This window comes from Bos grunniens, chromosome 15, assembly GCF_055505025.1.
Source record: "Bos grunniens cultivar Pamir isolate PY7600 chromosome 15, Bosgru_T2T1.0, whole genome shotgun sequence".
NCBI lineage: Eukaryota > Metazoa > Chordata > Mammalia > Artiodactyla > Bovidae > Bos > Bos grunniens.
The window spans coordinates 74,533,950-74,556,450 of record NC_141179.1 but is presented as its reverse complement, the minus strand read 5'-3'; the positions used below and the strand labels follow the sequence as shown (position 1 = coordinate 74,556,450).

Genomic DNA, 22,501 nt, shown 5'->3' with positions numbered 1-22,501 from the left:
TTCCTAGAAGTGACACTTCACTCACTTATGAGAAAACGTCTGCTGAATACTCAAGTCTGAATAGTGTGTGTGCACCAGCTGCTCTTCCAAGTAAAATGGTCCAGGATAAAAGTAGCCAGTTCAGCTTCTACCGTAAACAATCACACATAACCATCATAAATCACTTGTAGCAGAAATGCCTTATGCATACTTTCCATTTCGTGAAACAATTTTAAAAGATCAAGATTTAATAAAACAACGCTTATCACTTCTTCAAAGGACACCCTTGAATGAAACCATCTTTTTTTTTTTTTTTACTGGAAGTGCACGTGGTAAAGAAAACAATGATTACTAGTACAGTCTGGTGGCAATGCCTTGATTCATACTGCTGCTGCTGCTGCTGCTAAGTCGCTTCAGTCGTGTCTGACTCTGTGCGACCCCATAGAAGGCAGCACACGAGGCTCCCCCGTCCCTGGGATTCTCCAGGCAAGAACACTGGAGTGGGTTGCCATTTCTTTCTCCAATGCATGAAAGTGAAAAGTGAAAGTGAAGTCGCTCAGTCGTGTCCGACTCTTAGCGACCCCAAGGCACCACAATTTTAGTCACCATTGTTTTTGTATAGTGAAAACTCAACACAGTGAAAAATGTCACCTAGTCTTAGTAATCTCATAAAAATAATTTTGACCCTGTGGATTCCCAAAAAGAATTTCGTGGACTCCCTCCAGGGATCCACAGATTCTACTTTAAGGACTGCCACTCTAGGGTTTCCCTGGTGGCTCAGTGGCAAAGAATCTGCCTGCCAATGTAGGGGATGTGGGTTCGACCCCTGGTCCGGGACGATCCCACAGGCTGCAGAACAACTAGGCCCATGTGCCACAAGCCACTGAGCCTGTGCTCTAAGCCCAGGAGCCGCAACTCCTGCAGCCCATGCACCCGAGAGCCGAGCTCTGCAGCAAGAGACGCCGCCACAGTGAGAAGCCTGTGCGCCGCAACCAGAGAGAAGCCCCCACTCTCCGCAACTAGAGGAGAGCCTGCGCAGCAACAAAGACCCAGCACAGCCAAAAATAAATAAATATTTTAAATTATTAAAAAAAAAGAACTGCCACTTCAGAGAACCCCTTCAGCGTTCATGTTCTGTGTTTTGAAGTGAAGAAATGTATGTTCAGCAAAGGAAAGCATAATATCATTCTTAGGTATATACCATGACTATTATCAGGTAAAACTTCCAGGAAGCATATGTGGGAATCAGCTTCACTGTCTTGTGGAAATCATGTTAAAAGCTGGCATTCCGTGTTACGGATAGAGGCATTACATTCTTAGCAGAGGATTTTCTTTATTTTACTGAAGTAACACTGGTTTATAACATCATATTTCTACCATGCACATGCGTGCGTGCTCAGTCGCTCAGTCGTGTCCAACTCTTTGTGACACTAAGGACTGCAGCCCGCCAGGCCCCTCTGTCCATGGGATTCTCCAGGCAAGAATACTGGAGTGGGTTGCCATGTCCTTCTCCAACCATACAGCACGTTCAGCTCCACCAAACACTCAGTTTCCATCCGTCACCACACAGGTGACCTCCACCTGTTGTGCCCTCCATTCTTTCCCCTCCCCTTCGGTAACCACTACTCTGCTCCTTGTACCTACATGTTTGGTTTGTTCATTTATATTATTGATTTTTTATATTCCACACATAAATAAAATCATACAGAATCTGTCCCTCTCCACCTGACTTATTTAACATAATATCTTCAAGGTCCATCCGTGGTCTCACAAAAGGTAAGATTTCATCTTTTTTTAAATGGCTGAGTAGTAGTCCATTTATAAATATAAGAGAGTTGGACCATGAAGAAGGTTGAGCACCAAAGAACTGATGCTTTCAAACTGTGGTGCTGGACAAGACTCTGGAAAGTCCGTTGGACTGTGAGGAGATCAAACCAGTCCATCCTGAAGGAAATCAGCCCTGAATATTCATTGAAAGGACTGATGCTGAAGCTGAAGCTCCAATAATTTGGCCACCTGATTCGAAGAGCCAACTCACTGGAAAAGACCCTGATGCTGGTAAAGAATGAAGGCAAAAGGAGAAGAGGGCAGTAGGGGATAAGGTGGTTAGATAGCATCACCAACTCAATGGATATGAACTTGAACAAACTCTGGGAGACAGTGGAGGATAGGGAAGCCTGGTGTGCTGCAGTCCATGGGGCTGCATAGAGTTGGACACGATCTAGCGACTGAACAACAACATATATATAGACACACACACGCCCCCACATCTTCTTTATCCATTCACCTGTTGATGGGCACTTAGGTTGTTTCCGTATCTTGGTTATTAGGAAAAATGCTGTGATGAACACAGGGGTGCACATATATTTCAAATTAGTGTTTGCATATTCTTTGGATAAATAACCAGAAGTGGGATAGCTGGATCATACGGTACTTCTATTTTTAATTTTTTGAGAAATTTCCATAATGGCTGCACCAATTAAATTCCCATCAACAGGGTATGAAAGCTCTCTTTTCTCCATATCCTCACCAGCACTTGTTATTTCTTGCCTTTTTGATAATAGCCTTTCTAGCAGGTATGAGGTGATGATATCTTACTATGGTTTTGATTTGCATTTCCCTAATTAGTGATGCTGAGCATCTTATCACGTGACTATTGTCCATTTGTCCTGGAGAAGGACATGGCAACCCAATTCAGTATTCTTGCCTGGAGAATCCCATGGACAGAGAAGTCTGGCAGGCTACAGCCTACGGGATCACAAGAGTCAGACACGACTTAGCAACTAAACCACCAACACCACCACCATTATCCATTTGTATGTCTTCTTTGGAAAAATATCTATTCAGCTCCTCTAAGGCAGAGGATTTTAAGAAGTAAACTACAATAACAACAAACAAAACTTAGATCATTAAATAAATGTTATTAAACTAACCTACATTCAAGAGTGAAATTCCATAATAATGTTATCAAGCTGTATTTCCTATTTATTTTATGGCTTTAAGCCATCTTTAACCTGTATGTGGGTCAAGGAGTAACACTTTCATGGAACAACTGACTGGTTTGAAATTGGGAAAGGAGTACGACAAGGCTGTATATTGTCACTGTTTATTTAATTTATATGCAGAGTACATTATGTGAAATGCCAGGCTGGATGAAGCTCAAGCTGGAATCAAGATTGCTGGGAGAAATATCAACAACCTCAGATATGTAGATGATAACTCTCTAATGGCAGAAAATGTAGAGGCACTAAAGAGCCTTTTGATGAAAGTGAAAGAGGAGAGTGAAAAAGCTGGCTTTAAACTCAACATTCAGAAAACTAAGATCATGGCATCTGGTCCCATCACTTCATGGCAAACAGAAGAAGAAAAAGTGGAAGCAGTGACAGATTTTCTCTTCTTGGACTCCAAAATCACTAGATGGTAACTGCAGCCATGAAATTAGAAGACACTTGCTTCTTGGAAGGAAGGCTATGACAAACCTAGACAGCATATTAACTTTGCTGACAAAGGTCCGTATATTTAAAGCTATGATTTCTCCAGTAGTCATACATGGATGTGAAAGTTGGACCATAAGGAAGGCTGAATGCGGAAGAATCGATGCTTTCAAATTGTGGTGCTGGAGAAAATTCTTGAGAGTCCCTTGGACTGCAAGGAGATCAAACCAGTCAATCCTAAGGGAAATCAAACCTGAATACTCACTGGATGGACGAATGCTGAAGCAGAAGCTACAATACTTTGGCCACCTGATGTGAACAGCTGACTCACTGGAAAAGACCCTGATGCGGGGAAAGTCATTAGTAGTCATTAAGCATAGTCAAGGATATTTAGTTCTTTCTCAAGGGCTATAGATAACAGTTTAGTCCCTAAGTCATATCTGACTCTTTTTGCGACCCCATGAACTGTAGCCCACCAAGCTCCTCTGTCCATGGGATTCTCCAGGCAAGAATACTACAGTGGGTTGCCATTTCCTTCTCTAGGGGATCTTCCCAACCCAGGGATTGAACCTGTGTATCTTAAGTCTCCTGCATTGGCAGGCCATTCTTTACCACTAGGACCACCTGGGAACCTCGATACTGGGAAAGACTGAAGGCAAAAGGAGAAGAGGGCAGCAGATGAGATGGTTGGACAGAATCACTGATTCAATGACATGAACTTGGGTGAACTCTGGGAGGTGGTGAGGGACAGGGAGGCCTAGCATACTCCAGTCCATGCGGTCGCAAAGAATCGGCCATGACTGAATGACAACAAGAAGCAGCTTATCTTCATGGGAATAAAGATCAGATGCTAGAATCACACACTTAACAAGAAACACAAGAACGTAAAGGAGGATGATAGCTTTTCGGCAATGTAACTGAGAAACTAATTAGCACTTCCTTGACTTGCTTAGGGACTGAGCTAACACCAAGTCTGCATTATGTTTCTAAGTGAATATATTTTTTTTTCTTGGTTATTTTTGGTGGTGAAGTAAGTAGAAAAGGAGAAAACAAGGAATAATGAACTAGGGGATTAATTTAGACTCTCCAACCAATACGCTATATACAGATCCCGCAGAACTGAAAGTCTAAATTAAAATCCAGCGTCATCTCACTGTTCAGTGAAGACATTCTATCCTTAAAAGACATTTGAGGAAAAGAGTATGAGAAAATACAAGGACCTATTTGGTGGACTTCAAACAGTGTTTTGCAGAGACCCAGGTACCATAGAGATGCCTCTGGGACCACAGGAGAAGAAAGGAGGAGAGGTCAAGCTGGTGGGAATACCAGACAGTGTGGGTCCTCTTTTATTGCCACACAGTGGATTCATCTAAGATTTAGCTTGGAAAAAAGACTAAAAGGGGCTTCCCTAGTGGTCCACTGGTTAAGAATCCACCTTCCAGTGCAGGGAACATGGATTTGATCCCTGGTTGGGGGATAAGATCCCACATGCCGCGGGGCAACTAGCGAGCCCACAAGCAGCAACTACTGACCCCATGCGTTCTAGAAGCCACCCACCCATGCTCCACAATGACGGAAGCCTGCAAGTCGCAACCAGAGAAGCCCCCACTATGCTGCAGCTAGAGAGAGCCTGCATGCCGCAATGAAAACCCAGTGCTGCCAAAAAAAAGACTAAAAGATGTTTAAGTACCTATGATTGAACCTCCTCCTGTGCTATGGAATACTAAGCTTGAGGTAAAAATAACTTTAAAATTAAACTAATATCCCCAACACATATATACACATTAGGGAATCGTCCCTTAAAAAATCTGAGAAAGGGACATCTGTTTTGATTTTGTTCCAGATGGTATACAAACTAAATCTATTAGCAATAAATACAAAGTTATGAGCCAGTCAAATTCAAATTAAAGAAGTCTAATATGACATTATACTAGAATATGTTAATAATACAGCAAAATTAAATGTAGTATATGAATAACTGATTTTATTTTTATAGAAAAATTCTCTACATATATTTGCTTAAAAAGAAAAAAAAAGACTAGAACCAAATCATCAGATGGAAGCACTATCCAAAATTTTAATATTCTTCATATTTATCTGCAGTTTCTAAATTTTCAGTAATAAACACATATTACTTCCGATATAAGAAAAGCGTTGTCATTTAAACAATTCTTTTGAAGAGGTGACAAAATGTCCCCAAGCATAAGTGGTCACTGTATCTCAGCAGACCTTACATGTCTTACGTTTAATCTAAAGCAGTGGTTCTCAAGCAAGGTCAATTTGGAACCCCCACAGATGTTTAGCAACGTCCAGAGTCATTTTTGGTTGCCTTGACTGGGTAGGGGGTGCTTCTGGCATCTAGGGGGCAGAAGTCACAGATACTGCTAACCATCCTACAATGCACAGGACAAGCGAACAACAAAGAGTTATTGTGCTTGAAATGTCGGCGATACCAAGGTTGAGAAATCCTGTTCCGAAAGATTAGCTAGAATGAAAGAACTTCTTTCCCACAGGCTATTTAATCCTCAACTTCTCTGCTATAACTGTTGACAAGAAGATACACTAATTCTGACAGAAACATAGCCAGCAGTCTATGCTGGACTGGCCTAGCTCAATTCTCCTCATGTTTTCAAGTCAATTTCAGATTTAAAGGGTCTCTCAGTACTTCCCTGGGTTACATTCTAAATGCAGCCTTAGAAACCAGAGCACCCATCCATCTCTTCATGTGAAAAAGTCATGTTCCCTTCAGTCAATATTTTATCCCTGAACATTTTAGTAAAATGCTAGTTTATGATAAGAAATTACTAGGAGTTCTAAATGTGTCACATTTCTCTTTATTCCAATGCCATAAGCAAAAACTCCATTTTCTTCAAAGTCTCCTTCAAAAAAACAAAAACAAAACCCACAAAAACCATATTATTATTTGCCAAAGGCAAAATTCCAAGGACTAAACAGAGAGCTATTTCTTGGATCTTAATTCCATCATCTGGATAAGCTTAATTTATACATTAGAATCTCTTCGTCTTTCATGGACATTTTTAAAAACACAAGAAGCAGCAGAGACAAGCCAAAGCAATGATAAACATGAGAACTGCAGCCACAGAATGAATACAAAGTCAACAAGAAAAGCAACAGATTTTTCTCACAAATGGGAAAAGAGCCTGAGACATGGAAGGAAACATTCTGACTTCACTGGTCAGTCGTAAAGATTTGGGACAAGAGCAAATACGTACCAGGAGACACACAAGGGCTATGGCGGAAAAGCCTGGGGAAGGGGGAGATCAGGAAAAGAGACCATTCATTTCTCTGAAATCCTTGCGTCTGGCTCTAGTTTACTCTAGTTCCAGTTTTTTCCTCATCCTCTGACTTCATCTGTGGATCAAAAGCACACCAATGGTGATAAGCACAAAGACTCAGTGTTTGAACTCGGAGGATTTTTTGAACTAGGATCCACTGCACAGCTCTGCAAGGTCATTTATTGTTATTTCACAGTACTCTACAGTCACAGTATATCATCTATAAAACCATACCAATAACAACATTCCAACATACGTGAGGATTTGGTTCCATAGTGATTCTTGAATAAGTGTAAGGAAGTTCTCCATACCATGCTGTAAGTCTTGGTTGCTGGTAAGTTACATCTAAGAAAGAAAATACAGGGCCTTTGAAAGGGTTCAATGCTATTTTAGGTGTACCTACCGAGTGCCAACACCCTGCCTAGTAATGGATAAGGAGCTATGAGAAATACAAAGGAAGAGGCAGGATGGGCTCTGACCCAAGGTTCCACCTTCATAAAGGGCACGGGACTTCAGGAGTGGCATGGCGACAGCTAAAAGGATGGCAAGAGAGGGTATATGGCAGAACCAGTACGGGTGCAGCTCTGGGGTGAGAATGGGTGTGACCCATTCGTGTTAGTGGTGACACAAACCAGAGTGAAGGAGTCACACCGCAGGACAGAAGGATTCACATTAGGGAGGGTCTAAGATGCAGGACATGGAGTCTGAACCCTGGTAGGCAGGAAATTGTGGCATGAACGTCCATACAGGAAACAAAACCAACTGTTCACCCACGTGCCACCACTATCTAAGCCCTTTTAATTCCAAATAAAGAAAACGGTGCTCTGACCCACCACAGCACATAGTTAATTTTAGTCAGAACTTTTTGATGTCCACTTTATAATTAGAGAAGCAGCTACCCGCAGATTTGCTATTTTTTCCCTACAATTGACTTCAACCATCACAACAATAACAATAATATAAAAGCAGTTAACATTCACGGAAGGCTTTATACTATTCACGGAAGGCTTACTATGTGCCAAGCATTCTGTTAAGTACGTTATTAGGCACTGTCTCATTTAATTATCACAACAACCTTGCAAGATAGGTATTATTATTAGCTCTACTTTCTTGATCAGAAAAATTAAGAATCAGAAAATTATTTAACTATCATTTGTCTAAAATAAACAATCACTTTGAAAGAGCCAGCAATTGAAGCCAAGTCTGTCACCGAAAGCCCTGCTATAGAAATTGCTGGGAATTAGAAGCCTGCCCTGAAAGAGCCGACTCTCCTTATGATGCCTGTTACAAAAGTGATGCCAGTATACTTTGCCTCTTTCTCCACAGAAAATTTAAAATCACTCAATGTGCCAGGAAAAAAAAAGAAAGATTCTATGCTAGAGCACCGACACCCCCTAGTGACCACCTTTGGTATAGCAGGTACTGTTGCTTGTGTGGTACCCACTCCAAGCCAGGTAATCTTGACAAGCTCAGGAGAATACTACAAATGCTGGAGCTAAAGGAGACTTCTAGTGAAACTAGAGTGACAATAAAAAGATGATAAAAAGAATGTATGCTGAACAGAATCAGAAAAAAATAAGTTCTGGAAGCTTCTATGAAGAAAGAGGGAAGCTGGCACTGTCTGAAGTAATGAACAGTGATCAAACACCAAAGGAGATAAGCATGTCAACCACAGCTCAGCCAAACCAAACTTCCTTCCTCTCCTTGAAGGCCCACCTTCCGCCACACACTGAGAACCACGTGCTGTGTCTTCTGCAAGGAACACGCTTCCCTGTCCCCTTTGGCGAGTTCCTGCCCATGCTTGGGTTCCAGTTAGGCTTTGAAAATCTGTGTAAGTCTGGCTGCGATGCCAAGAAGCAAGGGTACTGGAAAACAATCTGGAAAGGAGGGCCAAACACCAACAACTGTGATCCCAAGATATCCACTTACCGTCTCTGATGCCAGTCCTCTGCTTCCAGGGAACATCCCGACAAAGCTGTTCAAACACTGAGTCGGCCTCTTTCAAGTCAACAAAGCCAGGACACAAACACACCCTGGATGCAGAAAGAACAGTTACTAACTAAAGAACACAGAAGATGGGGTGGACTCCAACCATCAGCGGAGTAAATGAATCTGGACGAAGCTTCCTTTCATGGGTAGATGAAATCATCTTACCACACCCCCAGAGGGTGGTATCACCCAGATCATGATGCTCCAGATGAAAAACCAATCTCTGCCAAGTTAAGACAGGCAATAAAACAGTCAATGAAGGATGAGGAGGTACATGATGGCTTTCACAGACATGGTTCAAATACTACCCCAGCACTGCTGAGCTGTGAAACCTTGGACAGGTTACTTAACCTCTCGGAACCTTGGCTTTTCTCATCTGTAACACAAAGATGATCTCACCTGACAGCATCACTGTGAAAAGCAGAATAATAAAATGCTTAGCCCTGTGTTACTGTAACAATTGAGAGTCTTCCGGGACTATGCCAATCGTAGGGAAAGCAATCATTCATAACTATAACAAACTAAAGATATCCAAAAGAGGATTTTTTATTTCACTGAATACACACTTATTTCAACAATGCCAAGTCAGCTCAGAATTGTTTTGGATATCTTTTTTTTCCTCTCCTTTACTGAGGTATAATATAATATACTGTAAAATTCAACGTAGTGTAATGTCTTCAAGGTTTACCCATGTGGTACCACATTATCAAAGCAACATTTCTTTTTATGGTGGAATAAAATATTCCATTATATAGATATAACACCTTTTGTTTGTCCATTCACCAACTGATGGAGATTTGAATTGTTTCTACTTTTGTCCGTTTTGAATGCTGCTATGAACCTTCACACACAAGTCTTTGTATGGATGTATGTTTTCATTTCTCTTGAATAAGATACCTAAGCCTGAAACTGCTGGGTCATATGATAAAGGTATGCTTAACTTTTTAAGAAACCACCAAACTTTTTTTAAGTGGATTGTACTATTTTACATTCCACCAGGAATACAGGAAGGCTCTAGTTTTTCCACATTCTCTCTTATAATAACACTTATTACTGTCTTTTTGACTGTGGAAATTCTAGTGAATATAAAGTGGTATATCATTGTGGTTTTGATTTCAATGTCCCTAATATACTATTTCATTTTAACAATGCATTTGGATTTCTGGATAACTTTCTTAAGAAATGTTCTGAAAGATAGGAACATGCTCTTCAACAGTCTTGCTAGTAATAAATTTTCACTCTTTGAAGGTACGTTTGATTTTTTTTTTTTTAACAGTTTAACAAGGAATTTATTAATTTTAACCAGCTGTACAATTTACAATGTTTGATCTGAATTATTATTTTTTCCAGTTTTACTGAGATATAATGGACATACAGCACTATATCCATTTTCAGTGTAAAGCATAATAATTTGGCTTACACATACGGTGAGTTGATATTTTAAAGAGCCAAAGCTCACCTGAAGCCATACCAGGTTAACAATGACATGTAACAAAAAGAATGCAACTGGTTTTCTTGTGTGACTATTAAACTTGCTCTAAAAGGGAAGTTCTGAAAACGGAAGTTCTGAAAAGGGTTGTAACAATGGCAGTGCCATTGGACTAACTATAGAGACTTGCAAATCCAAAAGCAACTCTTTCTAAGCAATTCACTTAGATACATAAATTCTGATTTATTTAAACATCTCATTAATTTACAGTAACATGGAAAAGGTCAGTTTTCATTCCAATCCCAAAGAAAGGCAATGCCAAAGAATGCTCAAACTACCGCACAATTGCACTCATCTCACATGCTAGTAAAGTAATGCTCAAAATTCTCCAAGCCAGGCTTCAGCAATACGTCAACTGTGAACTTCCAGATGTTCAAGCTGGTTTTAGAAAAGGCAGAGGAACCAGAGATCAAATTGCCAACATCTGCTGGATCATGGAAAAAGCAAGAGAGTTCCAGAAAAACATCTATTTCTGCTTTATTGACTATGCCAAAGCCTTTGACTGTGTGGATCACAATAAACTGTGGAAAATTCTTCAAGAGATGGGAATACCAGACCACCTGACCTGCCTCTTGAGAAACCTGTATGCAGGTCAGGAAGCAACAGTTAGAACTGGACATGGAACAACAGACTGGTTCCAAATAGGAAAAGGAGTACGTCAAGGCTGTATATTGTCACCCTGTTTATTTAACTTATATGCAGAGTACATCATGAGAAACTCTGGGCTGGAAGAAGCACAAGCTGGAATCAAGATTGCCGGGAGAAATACCAATAACCTCAGATATGCAGATGACACCACCCTTATGGCAGAAAGTGAAGAGGAACTCAAAAGCCTCTTGATGAAAGTGAAAGTGGAGAGTGAAAAAGTTGGCTTAAAGCTCAACATTCAGAAAACGAAGATCATAGCATCTGGTCCCATCACTTCATGGGAAATAGATGGGGAAACAGTGGAAACAGTGTCAGGCTTTATTTTTCTGGGCTCCAAAATCACTGCAGATGGTGATTGCAGCCATGAAATTAAAAGATGCTTACTCCTTGGAAGAAAAGTTATGACCAACCTAGATAGCATATTCAAAAGCAGAGACATTACTTTGCCAACAAAGGTTCATCTAGTCAAGGCTATGGTTTTTCCTGTGGTCGTGTATGGATGTGAGAGTTGGACTGTGAGGAAGGCCGAGCACTGAAGAATTGATGCTTTTGAACTGTGGTGTTGGAGAAAACTCTTGAGAGTCCCTTGGACTGCAAGGAGATCCAACCAGTCCATTCTGAAGGAGATCAGCCCTGGGATTTCTTTGGAAGGAATGATGCTAAAGCTGAAACTCCAGTACTTTGACCATCTCATGCGAAGAGCTGACTCATTGGAAAAGACTCTGGGAGGGATTGGGGGCAGGAGGAGAAGGGGACGACAGAGGATGAGATGGCTGGATGGCATCACTGACTTGATGGACGTGAGTCTGGGTGAACTCTGGGAGTTGGTGATGGACAGGGAGGTCTGGCGTGCTGCGATTCATGGGGTCTCAAAGAGTCGGACATGACTGAGTGACTGATCTGAACTGAACATGCACTAAGGTGATGCTTTCAAAATGAAATAATTACTACCGCCTAACATACCCTAAACCGCATATGCTTTAATGTTATTGAAATCTACCTTTATATAGCAATACAATATAACTTAACATATATTATATATAATAATGCAGGATTAACATAATAATGCATACAATAATAAGCAATCCCCTTCGTGGATCACAGTCTTGTCATGGTGAAGGGGTTTGTGTAACTCAATGAAGCCATAAGCCATGCTGTGCAGGGCCACCCAAGCAGATAGGACATAGTGAAGAGTTGTGACAAAACACAGTACACTGGAGGAGGAAACGGCAACCCACCCTAGCATTCTTGCTGCAGGAACCCAATGAGCAGTATGAAAAGACAAAAAGATAGGACACCAGAAGATGAGCCCCCTCCCCCTGCCCAGGTCTGAAGGTATCCAATATGCTCCTGGAGAAGAGCAGAGGGCAATTACTAATAGCTCCAGAGAGAATGAACTGGTTGGGCAAAAGCAGAAATGTCACTCAGTTGCGGATGTGTCTGGTGGGGAAAGTAAAGTTCAATGATATAAAGAATGGTATTTCATAGGAACCTGGAATGTTAGATCCATGAATCAAGGTATACTGGACATGGTCAAGCTGGAGATAGTAAGACTGAACACTGACATCTTACAGATCAGTGAACCAAAATGGATCAGTGAACTAAAATGAATTAAATTCATGAACAGGTGAATTTAGTTCAGATGATCATTATATCTACTACTGTGGACAAGAATCGTTTAGAAGAAGTGAAGTAGCCCTCACAGTCAACAGAAGAGTCCCAAATGCAGTACTTGAGTCCAACCTCAAAAATGACAGAATGATCTTGGTTCATTTCCAAGGCAAACCATTCAACAATACAGTCATCCAAGTCTATGCCCCAACAATTGATGCCGAAGAAGCTGAAGTTGACTGGTTCTATGAAGATCTATAACACCTTCTAGAACTAACACACAAAAAAGATGTTCTTTTCATCATAGGGGATTGAAATGCAAATGTAGGAAGTCAAGAAATACCCAAAAGTGAAAGTGAAAGTCAGTCAGCCGTGTCCAACTTTTTGTGACCCTATGGACTATACAGTCCATGGAATCCTCCAGGCCAGAATACTGAAGTGGGCAGTCTTTCCCTTCTCCAGGAGATCTTCCCAACCCAGGGATCAAACTCAGGTCTCCCTCATTGCAGGCAGATGCTTATCAGCTGAGCCACCAGGGAAGCCCAAGAATACTGGAGTGGAGAGCCTATCCCTTCTCCAGCAGATCTTCCCAACCCAGGAATCAAACTGGGGTCTCCTGCATTGCAGGCAGATTCTTTACCAGCTGAGCTACCAGGGAAGTCCACAAAAAATACCTAAAATAACAGGCAAGTTTGGCCTTAGAGTACAAAACGAAGCAGGGCAAAGGCTATTAGTTTTGTCAAGAGAACACGCTGGTCATAGCAAACACCCTTTTCTAACAACCTCAAAGAGGACTTTACACATGGACCTCACCAGATGGTCAAAACTGAAATCAGATTATGTTCTTTACAGCTGAAGATGGAGAAACTCTATACAGTTAGCAAAAACAAGACCTGGAGCTGACTGTGGCTCAGATCATGAGCTCCTTATTGCAAAATTCAGGCTTAAATTGAAGATAGTAGTGAAAACCACTATACCATTCAGGTATGACCTATGTCAAACCCCTTATGATTGTACAGTGGAGTGACGAATAGATTCAAGGCGTTAGATCTGGTAGACACAGTGCCTGCAGAGCTACGGACTTTATATAGTAGGTGGTGACCAAAACCATCCAAAGAAAAAGAAATGCAAGAAGGCAGTGGTTGTCTGAGGCGGCTTTACAAATAGCTGAGGAAAGAAGAGAAGCAAAAGGCAAGGGAGAAAGGCGAAGACACACCTAACTGAATGCAGAGTTCCAGAGAACAGCAAGGAGAGATAAGAAGGCCTTCTTCAACGAACAGTGCAAAGAAAGAGAGGAAAACAATAGAAGGGGAAAGACTACAGATCTTTCAAGAAAATTGAGATACCAAGGGAACATTTCATACAAAGATGGGTACAAGAAAGGACAGAAACAGTAAGGATCTAACAGAAGCAGCAGAGATTAAGAAGAGGTGGCAAGAATACCCAGAAGAACTATACAAAAAAGGTCTTAATGACCAGGATAACCATGATGGTGTGGTCATTCACCTAGAGCCAGACATGCTGGAGTATGAAGTCAAGTGGGCCTTAGGAAGCATTACTGCAAACAAAGCTAGTGCAGGTGATGGAATTTCAGCTGAGCCGTTTAAAATCCTAAAAGATGATGCTGTTAAAGTGCTTCAGTCAGTATGTCAGCAAATTTGGAAAACTCAGCAGTGACCACAGGACTGGAAAAGGTCAGTTTTCATTCCAATCCCAAAGAAGGGCAATGTCAAAGAATGTTCAAACTATCATACAATTGCACTCATTTCACATGATAACAACAACATTATACTCAAAATCTTTCAAGTAGGCTTCAGCAGTACATGAACTAAGAACGTCCAGATGTACAAGCTAGGTCTCGAAGAGGCAGAGGAACCAGAGATCAAATTGCCAACATTCGCTGGATCATGGAGAAAGCAGGGAATTCCAGAAAAATATCTACCTCTGATTCACTGATTATGCTTGCTAAAGCCTGTGACTCTGTGGATTACAACGAACTGTGGAAAATTCTTTAAGAGATGGGAGTACCAGACCACCTTACCTGTCTCCTGAGAAACCTGTATGGGGATCAAGAAGCAACAGTTAGAACCAGACATGGAACAATGGACTGGTTCGAAATTGGGAAAGGAGTACATCAAGGCTGTATATTGTCACCCTGCTTATTAAGAGTACAACAGGTGAAATGTCGGGCTGGATGAAGCTCAAGCTGGAATTAAGATTGCCACAAGAAATATCAACAACTTCGGATATGCAGATGATACCACTCTACTGGCAGAAAGTGAAGAGGAACTAAAGGGCCTCTTGGTGAAGGCGAAAGAGGAGAGTGAAAAAGCTGGCTTGAAACTCAACATTCAAAAGACTAAGATCATGGCATCTGGTCTCATCACTTCATGGCAAATAGAAGGGGAAAAAGCGGAAGCAGTAACAGATTTTTTTTCTTGGACTCCAAAAATCACTGCAGATGGTAACTGTAGCCATGAAATTATAAGACGCTGGCTCCTTGGAAGGAAAGCTATGACAAACCTAAACAGCATATTAGAAAGCAGGACTACGACTTTGCTGACAAAGGTCCATACAGTCAAAGCTATGGTTTTTCCAGTACTCATTACAGATGTGAGAGCTGGACCACAGACAAAGCTGAGCACCAAAGAACTGATCCTTTCAAATTGTGAGGCTGGAGAAGACTCTTGAGAGTCCCTTGGAATGAAAGGAGATCAAACCAGTCAATTCTAAAGGAAATCATTCCTGAATATTCATTGGGAGGACTGACGCGGAAGTTGAAGCTCCAATACTTTGGCCATGTGATGTGAAGAGCTGACTTGTTGGAAGAGACCCTGATGCTGGGAAAGACTGAAGGCAAAAGGAAAAGCAGGTGGCAGAGGATGAGATGGTTAGACAGCATCGCTAGCTCAACAGACATGAGTCTGAGCAAACTCCGGGAAACAGTGGAAGACAAAGGAGCCCGGCATGCTACAGTCCATGGGTTCTAAAGATCGGACCTGACTTAGTGACTGAACAACTACGACAATCTAACAATCATAGAGCACTCACAGCACAGAAGTTGAGACCAGACTCAACTTTAATGTTAAACTACTACGTAGCCCCAGGACAAAGTATTGAATCTCCCTGGACCTCATTTCCTCACATGAAAAACTGGAGAAGTAATAGTTATACTATACCTGACAGAGAGGTTATGAAAATGTTTTGAAGCTAGTATAAAAGGAGATATTACTACATATTTGCTCTCCAGGAATTTAAGGGGCAGATGTTACCTACTTTAATCAAGGTTAACATTCTACAAGGAAAACATTCTAAATATTTCAAAAGACTTGAAGTAAGTGATTAATTATAGTCCCTTTCTAGTGAGAATTCACTTACCTAGATATGCCTGTGGGTGACATGCTGATTTCATACACACCCTCTTTTCTAAAGAAACCAAGAAAACAAAGACTTATTAGTACCAAGGTAAACAACATACTGCATGTAGTGGAAGGAAGAGTTGGCCTTCGGAGTGCACAAAGTTCCAGCTCACCAAAACCACTTCCCGATGAGGGTGCACGATGAGGGAAATATAGCCCCACCTTCTTCTACCGCTGAGATAAAGGGTAAGATGGTGGTAACCATTACTGGCCTTGGGTATAGAATCCTAACAAAATCAGGCCATGAAGGCAAAGGCCACAATAAAGTAAATTCTTATTCTGTACCTTCATATTTCACCCATAATTCAGGTTGATGTGGCATAGGAATCTATCACACAAAGGGGTGCCAAATTGAGCATCCCCTTGGAGCCTGGAATAGAGATACACGGAACAAAAGTAGAAGGTCCCCACGATAGAGCTCCACCTCCTAGAGGTTGCCACAGACTCAGCATCCTCCAGGGTAATTACTGCTTGGAATCTCCTGAATACACCACCATGTGTCTGATCCCACGCTTTTCTACATGCTGGCATGTGTCCCCACTGTCTAGCACCCCTAATCCAACTTGCCCCCAGCTTTGGTCCAGTGGAAAATTCTAATTCATCCTTCAAAATCTCAGCTCAGTATCACTTTGTCTAAGCCTTTCCTAACCTGTGATCCAGTCAAATAATGTTACATATCTCATCCTCTGTGACCACTGCACCTCACCTAGAAGTATACTGTTCCAAGATAGTCAGGATCACAATTTGTCAGACTACATGTCTATTTCATTTACTAGACTATGAGCTGCTGAAGGGCTGGAATGGGCGACTTTTCTGTCTCCTAGTGCCTAGCACACAACAAATGAACAGTAAAAAGTTTATTGAACTTAACCCAATATATGAAAGTACAAAACTGTCACAGAAGGGCACGTCATGGTAAGAAATGTGATCCAGACTGGACAGGTGTTTCCATCCAGATAGCTGTGTCAGACGCTTCTCACAGAGATAAGTTATGGAGAATAATATAAAGGGATAGTATTTACGTCATCCTTTTCCAGGTGACTTAGCAGTTCATAATCTCTGACCTGGGCCCTTAGGTGGATGTATAAGCCACTCTGAGTCAAAATGTAGGCAGTTATTATCATAAACATATAGCATGTTTCAAAATATTAGTCGGCTAGAAAATTTCCTAGAGTGCTCATATTCTCAGTGCTATATTTTGGGCCATATTTAGAAAATGGTTCATTCCAAATATGAGGGATATTTCTGGCTATTAAAAAAATCTAGCATAGCTAATTTTAGATAAACAGAATTAACAAACCCTATGGTCAAGTAGGAATGCGTACCATCATTTTTTGTCTCTGTCTGGGAAATTCACAATTGTCCCTTTTTTTCAACCTGAATGTCCCATTTGTAGCTTAACAGGTTTCTTGGCTTTGTTTCTTTTCCTTACCATCGATGGAGGCAGTATCACATTTGTATTTGCAAAACAAAGACTGTTAAAGCTACCAGACTGGGTCTTAAGTGATTATATAGTCCAATCCCTTAATATTACAGGCAAGGAAACACAAGTCCAGAGAGACAATAATAACTTACCTAAGGACTAGTTACATAGCTGACTAGTGGCCAGGCCATAACTATACACCCTCTCTGAAAGTATGATGATACTTGTGTTAGTTTCAAACTTTTCTAAGATATACAAGTTGACCTGCAAATAGCCAAACAGCTGAATACTTGCTCATGAGCAACAGTACACATTTAATGTTAATTTGCTAAAATAAAAGCATGCTTTCTACAGATAATTTATCTGCATTAGATGGAAATTGAGAAGCAGGACAAGAGAAATCAAAGCATCTTTCATCATTTTGAAAAAGAATATTTTTAGACACAGATCAATATAAGAGAAATGTTTATTATCATTTAATTGCTCTGGAACAATTCTGTGGTTTTAATAAATGAACTGTAAAAGCTTCTAGATTTCTAGCAGTTTTCATAGCACTGCTAGTAAATTGATACTAAAAGGTTTTTTGAAGAATCATGTTTCAATGACTCAGGAAAAAAATTCCTCTGTGTCTTTACCTAAGAGATATTTTAGCTGCTATCTGTATATATGTTAGTCAAACAGAGTCAGGAAATCTACACCAGTCAGAGTTTAGGGAACAGATATCTGGTTGCATTTTCCACACCATCAGCAAATTCGGAAAGGCTTCTCAAAAGACCAGGTTTAAAGATATCTGAGACAGGGATATCCCAGCTTAAAATTTAAGACATGAATTGACCATTATCTTTTCCAGATGGAAACACCAGGCCAAGGGAAAGATCTGGGGCTCTCCATTCACTGTAGGCAACAGTCCCAGGAGGGCAGCAGTGTACTTACTCAATCACTCGTGGCTCTGGGGCTCTGCGTACCACCTGCAGAGAAACAGTCAGATATTATTTCTGAATGATTCCTAATCCTCAGGGAGGTTTCCTTGCAGAATTATGGTATCCTCTCATTCCTAGTTAAAATAAAGCAGGTTTAAAACTATCCCTGTTTTATTCTAAGCTCTTAGTATCCCACCAGAAACTTCTGGTTCTACTCTTCTTAGAACTACTCCAGAGTGACTAGTAGGCAGTAAAGGATGACAAAACTAGAATTAATATGTTTTCCTAGCAGTAAGCATTCTGAAAAACAAAAACAAAAACATTCTTTCCAAGGGATTTTTAAAAACAGAAGACATACTAGGAAATAGGAGGTTTTAATCATTATTTATGCAATCATTACTATAGCAAGATACCTGATTTTTAGCGCCCTTTTCCCATGTTATTAAAAACAGCAACTCTTCCCCGTTTCTTACATTTTTCCCAGCGAGATTAAGCAATGCAATAGCTAAAATTTCAATCCAATTCCACAGATACTTGATACACTAGCATTTTTATGACTGTTAGAACTTAGATAACTAATGCAAACTCTAGTCATGGTATAACCTCTCGTCACAATACATCTCCTTGGCCAAAAAAAAAAGGGAATTAAAAATGCCTATAAATTGGGGGAAGACTACTAAGAATTCTCAGACATACTAAGAAACTAATACTCCACATTTCATTATTATTACAGGTCTTTCAGTTCTCTATTAGTGAGCTTATTCAATCACTATTTATTTGAGTGTCTACCATGTGACTGTTGCTTTTATAAATAAATCTTTGTTACTATTGAAGAAGAAACAAGAATTTACCTCCTGGGGTTCTTTGAACACAAACTGTCTGTCAGACAGATGCTGCTCCTTGTTCATCCAGGCTTTACCAGGTCTCTGTTGGAGACTGTTCTCAGCAGTGGGAGCTGAAAAGAGACAAGATTCAAACCTTAACATCAATTAAAAGAGAAGGATACTGGTCCACACACATATACACACAAAAACAGGAGATCCCCACAGGTCCTTGCCTGGCTGAGCAGTGGCCTGGCTCTTAGCAGGACCAGCCCAGGCTCCCTGCACTCGGGCTCGCCGTCTTTTGTCCTCCATGCTGACCAAGACTTCTACTCTTAGCTTTCAGAAAATTTCATTCCTGATTCAAACTACACAATGGTATCTGTTTAAAGAGAAAGAAAAAAAAAAAAAAAAGATGCTTTAAGTTGGGGTTGTGAAAGCTTTGACTACCAAGCTTTGACTATAATCCTTTCAAGTAGATGAGATGACTCAATAGCAATCAGTGCGTCTACATAAAATCAACTCTGAGATCACAACATCTCAATCAGGAGCCTACTAAGTTACTTGGGGATGCTGCTTTTAATGCTTATCTTTTAATGATTTAGCTTACCGCAGTGCTTTCACTTCATTCACAAGAAAGTAGATACTAAGAAATTCTATAACCAGGATCTCCCATGAACCACATTACTCTTATTGGTCCCCCAAGATGACAACATAACGGAATGGTGATATGCCACCTCCATGAAGATTCAGAAATAGGCTAAAACGCAGTTTCCCCGGGCATTTCCATACTCCATCATCACAGGCTGCATCAAACTTCCCTTGAAGCTTGTTAAAAACACCTATGGCCCGTCTCAGAAGATTTGATGTTGGATGGATACACGTGTCTGTCATTGAAACAAGCATTGTAGAAGGTGATGATAAACAGATATGTAAGGGCCACGAGGTTAAGTGGTTCACCCAGTGTCACTCAGGAAATCAACAGGTAATTAACGTTCAAAATTTTACCACATTCCGGTCTTAAGTAAAAAATCCACACCATAATGACCAGTAATATTAATTTGACATTTTTGCCAATAAAAGTCTAGCCCACATCAAATACAGAGCATACACATCCGCAAAACAAAACCAAACAAACGAAACGGGAACGTTGGGGGCACGTACGGACTTACAGTCCATTTTCTCATAGGTCCAAGACAACTTCACTCCAAAGTTCTCAAAGGTTAACAGGCTCTTTTTAATAGCTTGTTTAGCCTACAAATTCCCAGCCCCACTCCCAGACTTTCTGATTCAGGAGAACTAAGCTGGTTCTGGGAACCTGTATGTTTAACAAATTCTCCCAAGTGATAAGCATGTAAGTTTTCTTATTTAATAAGTGGGCAGAGGACAGAGGCTGCCATCTGCCCACAGAGTTAACGGCACAACAAATATCTACTCTCCAGTTCCACATGATTTGTAGAGGAAGCTCTCGTATGATATTTTCTCTCAGTTGAGGCCTTAAAACCAGCTATCATTCTTGCTGTGTTCACAGGGGAGCGATGTGTTATGTGCACCGCACGGCTGCTGAAAATACAGATTCTAGAAATCTGCGGAGTCTCGGAAACTATTAACTAACTCCTACCTTCCACACCGAGATTCTTTACCCGAATTAAGCACGAGAACCGCGCTTCCAGGGCCAAGAGCGAGCGCTCCTGCGGCAGCCAAAGGACTCGCTTTGAATCCGAATCTGACCCTTCCCAGCGGCGTGGCCTGAGGCAAATGCCTTCCCCTTTCCGAGTCAGTTTCCTCCTCTGTCAACACAGGAGCCAGTACCTCTCTCATGGTCCGAGTGAGAATTAAGCGATGCTCGAAGGTGAGAGAGCCTGGTCCTCTCAATAAGGCTTAAGCAACTTCATTTTAGACCCGTTCCGCCCCACCCCCGGGAGGCCCTGACTGAAGTCCCCTGAAGAAGGGACCTCAGGAAGGTCCCCACAAGTCGCAGCGACAGGCCGGGAGGCCGCACCTGCCATAGAGCCGGGCGCGCAGGTTTTGAAGCCGCTCTTCCTAAAGCAAACCCCAGGCTGCCTCGGGCCTGTTCTGCCGCCGGCGGTATGTGGGGGGTCTCTGAACCCCGGCCTGACACCAGCACTTCCCAACCGCAGGCCCACGGCGGCAGGCACGTCCCCTGACGTCACGCGCCGCCGCCGCCACCGCCTCTTCCGGCGCCACAGCCCGGATGTCCGGGCGGCTCGGTGTCCCTCGAGCCGAAAGGGCCGTGTCTCTGACGGTGAAGACGGCAGCGCCGGGGTTCTAGGGTAGCACAGAGATTAAGGGTGCGGTGGAGCCCTGTTAAGGGTCGGCTGTGGCGATGGTGGGGATGAAGACGTTTCCTCGGCCGAAGTCCCACACCCCTAAGCAAAGACAAGAGACATCCAAGCGCCCGCTTCTTTGGTCCGTGCCGGAAGAGCGACCGAGCCCCAGCGGAAGGGCGAAGGCGTTGGGGAACCTAGTCATGATGCGCGGAGCAACAGGGTTTGACTTTTATCCTGAACTCCACTGAGAGTCTGAGATGCACCTCGTTTGTTTTCCCTGCAGCCGGTGCAGACTTCTGTCATAGCACTGAGAATAGGACCGCGCCCTATTTGCAAACAAAGTTTGCTTGAGAGAAGAGATCTGAGTTTCACGCTATGCACATTTTTACTTGGTGTATAATCTCGGTCGGGTACCCTGCTTTTTTTTATGAAATGGGCATAGCTTTTCTGTCGGGAGGATTACATGAGATAATGTATTTACAGAATTTAGCACGATGCCTGGAACACAATAGAAAATAAATGTTAAGTGTCTTCAATCTGAGTTCTTGAGACACATCTTTAAGTGGCCGTGTTAAATCATGTATCTTACAGTGTGAAAATAGCAGAAGTAGTGCTAAATTAACTACACCCGGTGCAAGTTATACTGTGGAAGTATTTAAAATGAACTTTGTGTTATATAGTGCTTAACCTGTTGGAAGCTCAGTATACCCCATCAACAACCCTACATTGTTGCTACTATCAAATCTAATTTCACAGCATCCGTTACTGTTTATTATACTTTGTGACATTGAAGGAGAAAGGATTTATCCTTGAACTGAGAGGAGAGAAAAGTGGTAGGGGCAGACTATAATTTTTATCTTTCCCCCCATCCCATAAACTAAGGCTTCAGATCAGATCAGTCAGATCAGTCGCTCAGTCGTGTCCGACTCTTTGCGACCCCATGAATTGCAGCACGCCAGGCCTCCCTGTCCATCACCAACTCCCGGAGTTCACCCAGGGAGTTCACCCAGACTCATGTCCATCAGGTCAGTGATGCCATCCAGCCATCTCATCCTCTGTCATCCCCTTCTCCTCTTGCCCCCAATCTCTCCCAGCATCAAAGTCTTTTCCAATGAGTCAACTCTTCGCATGAGGTGGTCAAAGTACTGGAGTTTCAGCTTTAGCATCATTCCTTCCAAAGA

At 41.8% G+C, this 22,501-nt stretch overlaps 1 protein-coding gene across 10 annotated transcripts in view; it reads right to left on the bottom strand.

Moving 5' to 3' along the window:
* ALKBH3 (alkB homolog 3, alpha-ketoglutarate dependent dioxygenase) overlaps positions 1-21,201 on the bottom strand; it is a 41,531-nt gene extending 20,330 nt beyond the window's left edge. For 2 of the 10 annotated variants that reach the window (XR_015142315.1, XR_015142313.1), the window contains exons 1-8: positions 21,032-21,201; positions 19,266-19,411; positions 19,060-19,163; positions 18,222-18,256; positions 15,825-15,872; positions 8,639-8,742; positions 6,966-7,054; positions 6,647-6,785 (exon numbers count right to left, since the gene is read on the bottom strand). Coding sequence is in view for 3 of the 10 variants with exons in the window: in XM_086341215.1 (XP_086197341.1) it covers positions 6,966-7,054; positions 8,639-8,742; positions 15,825-15,872; positions 18,222-18,256; positions 19,060-19,163; positions 19,266-19,344 (459 nt within the window). In the remaining 7 variants the exon portion in view is untranslated. Of the gene's footprint in view, positions 1-6,646; positions 6,786-6,965; positions 7,055-8,638; positions 8,743-15,824; positions 15,873-18,221; positions 18,257-19,059; positions 19,164-19,265; positions 19,412-20,650 lie in introns of all 10 variants that reach the window. The other 8 variants (XR_015142311.1, XM_086341215.1, XR_015142312.1 and 5 more) reach the window with 5 other exon arrangements.
* Positions 21,202-22,501: the final 1,300 nt, after the last annotated feature.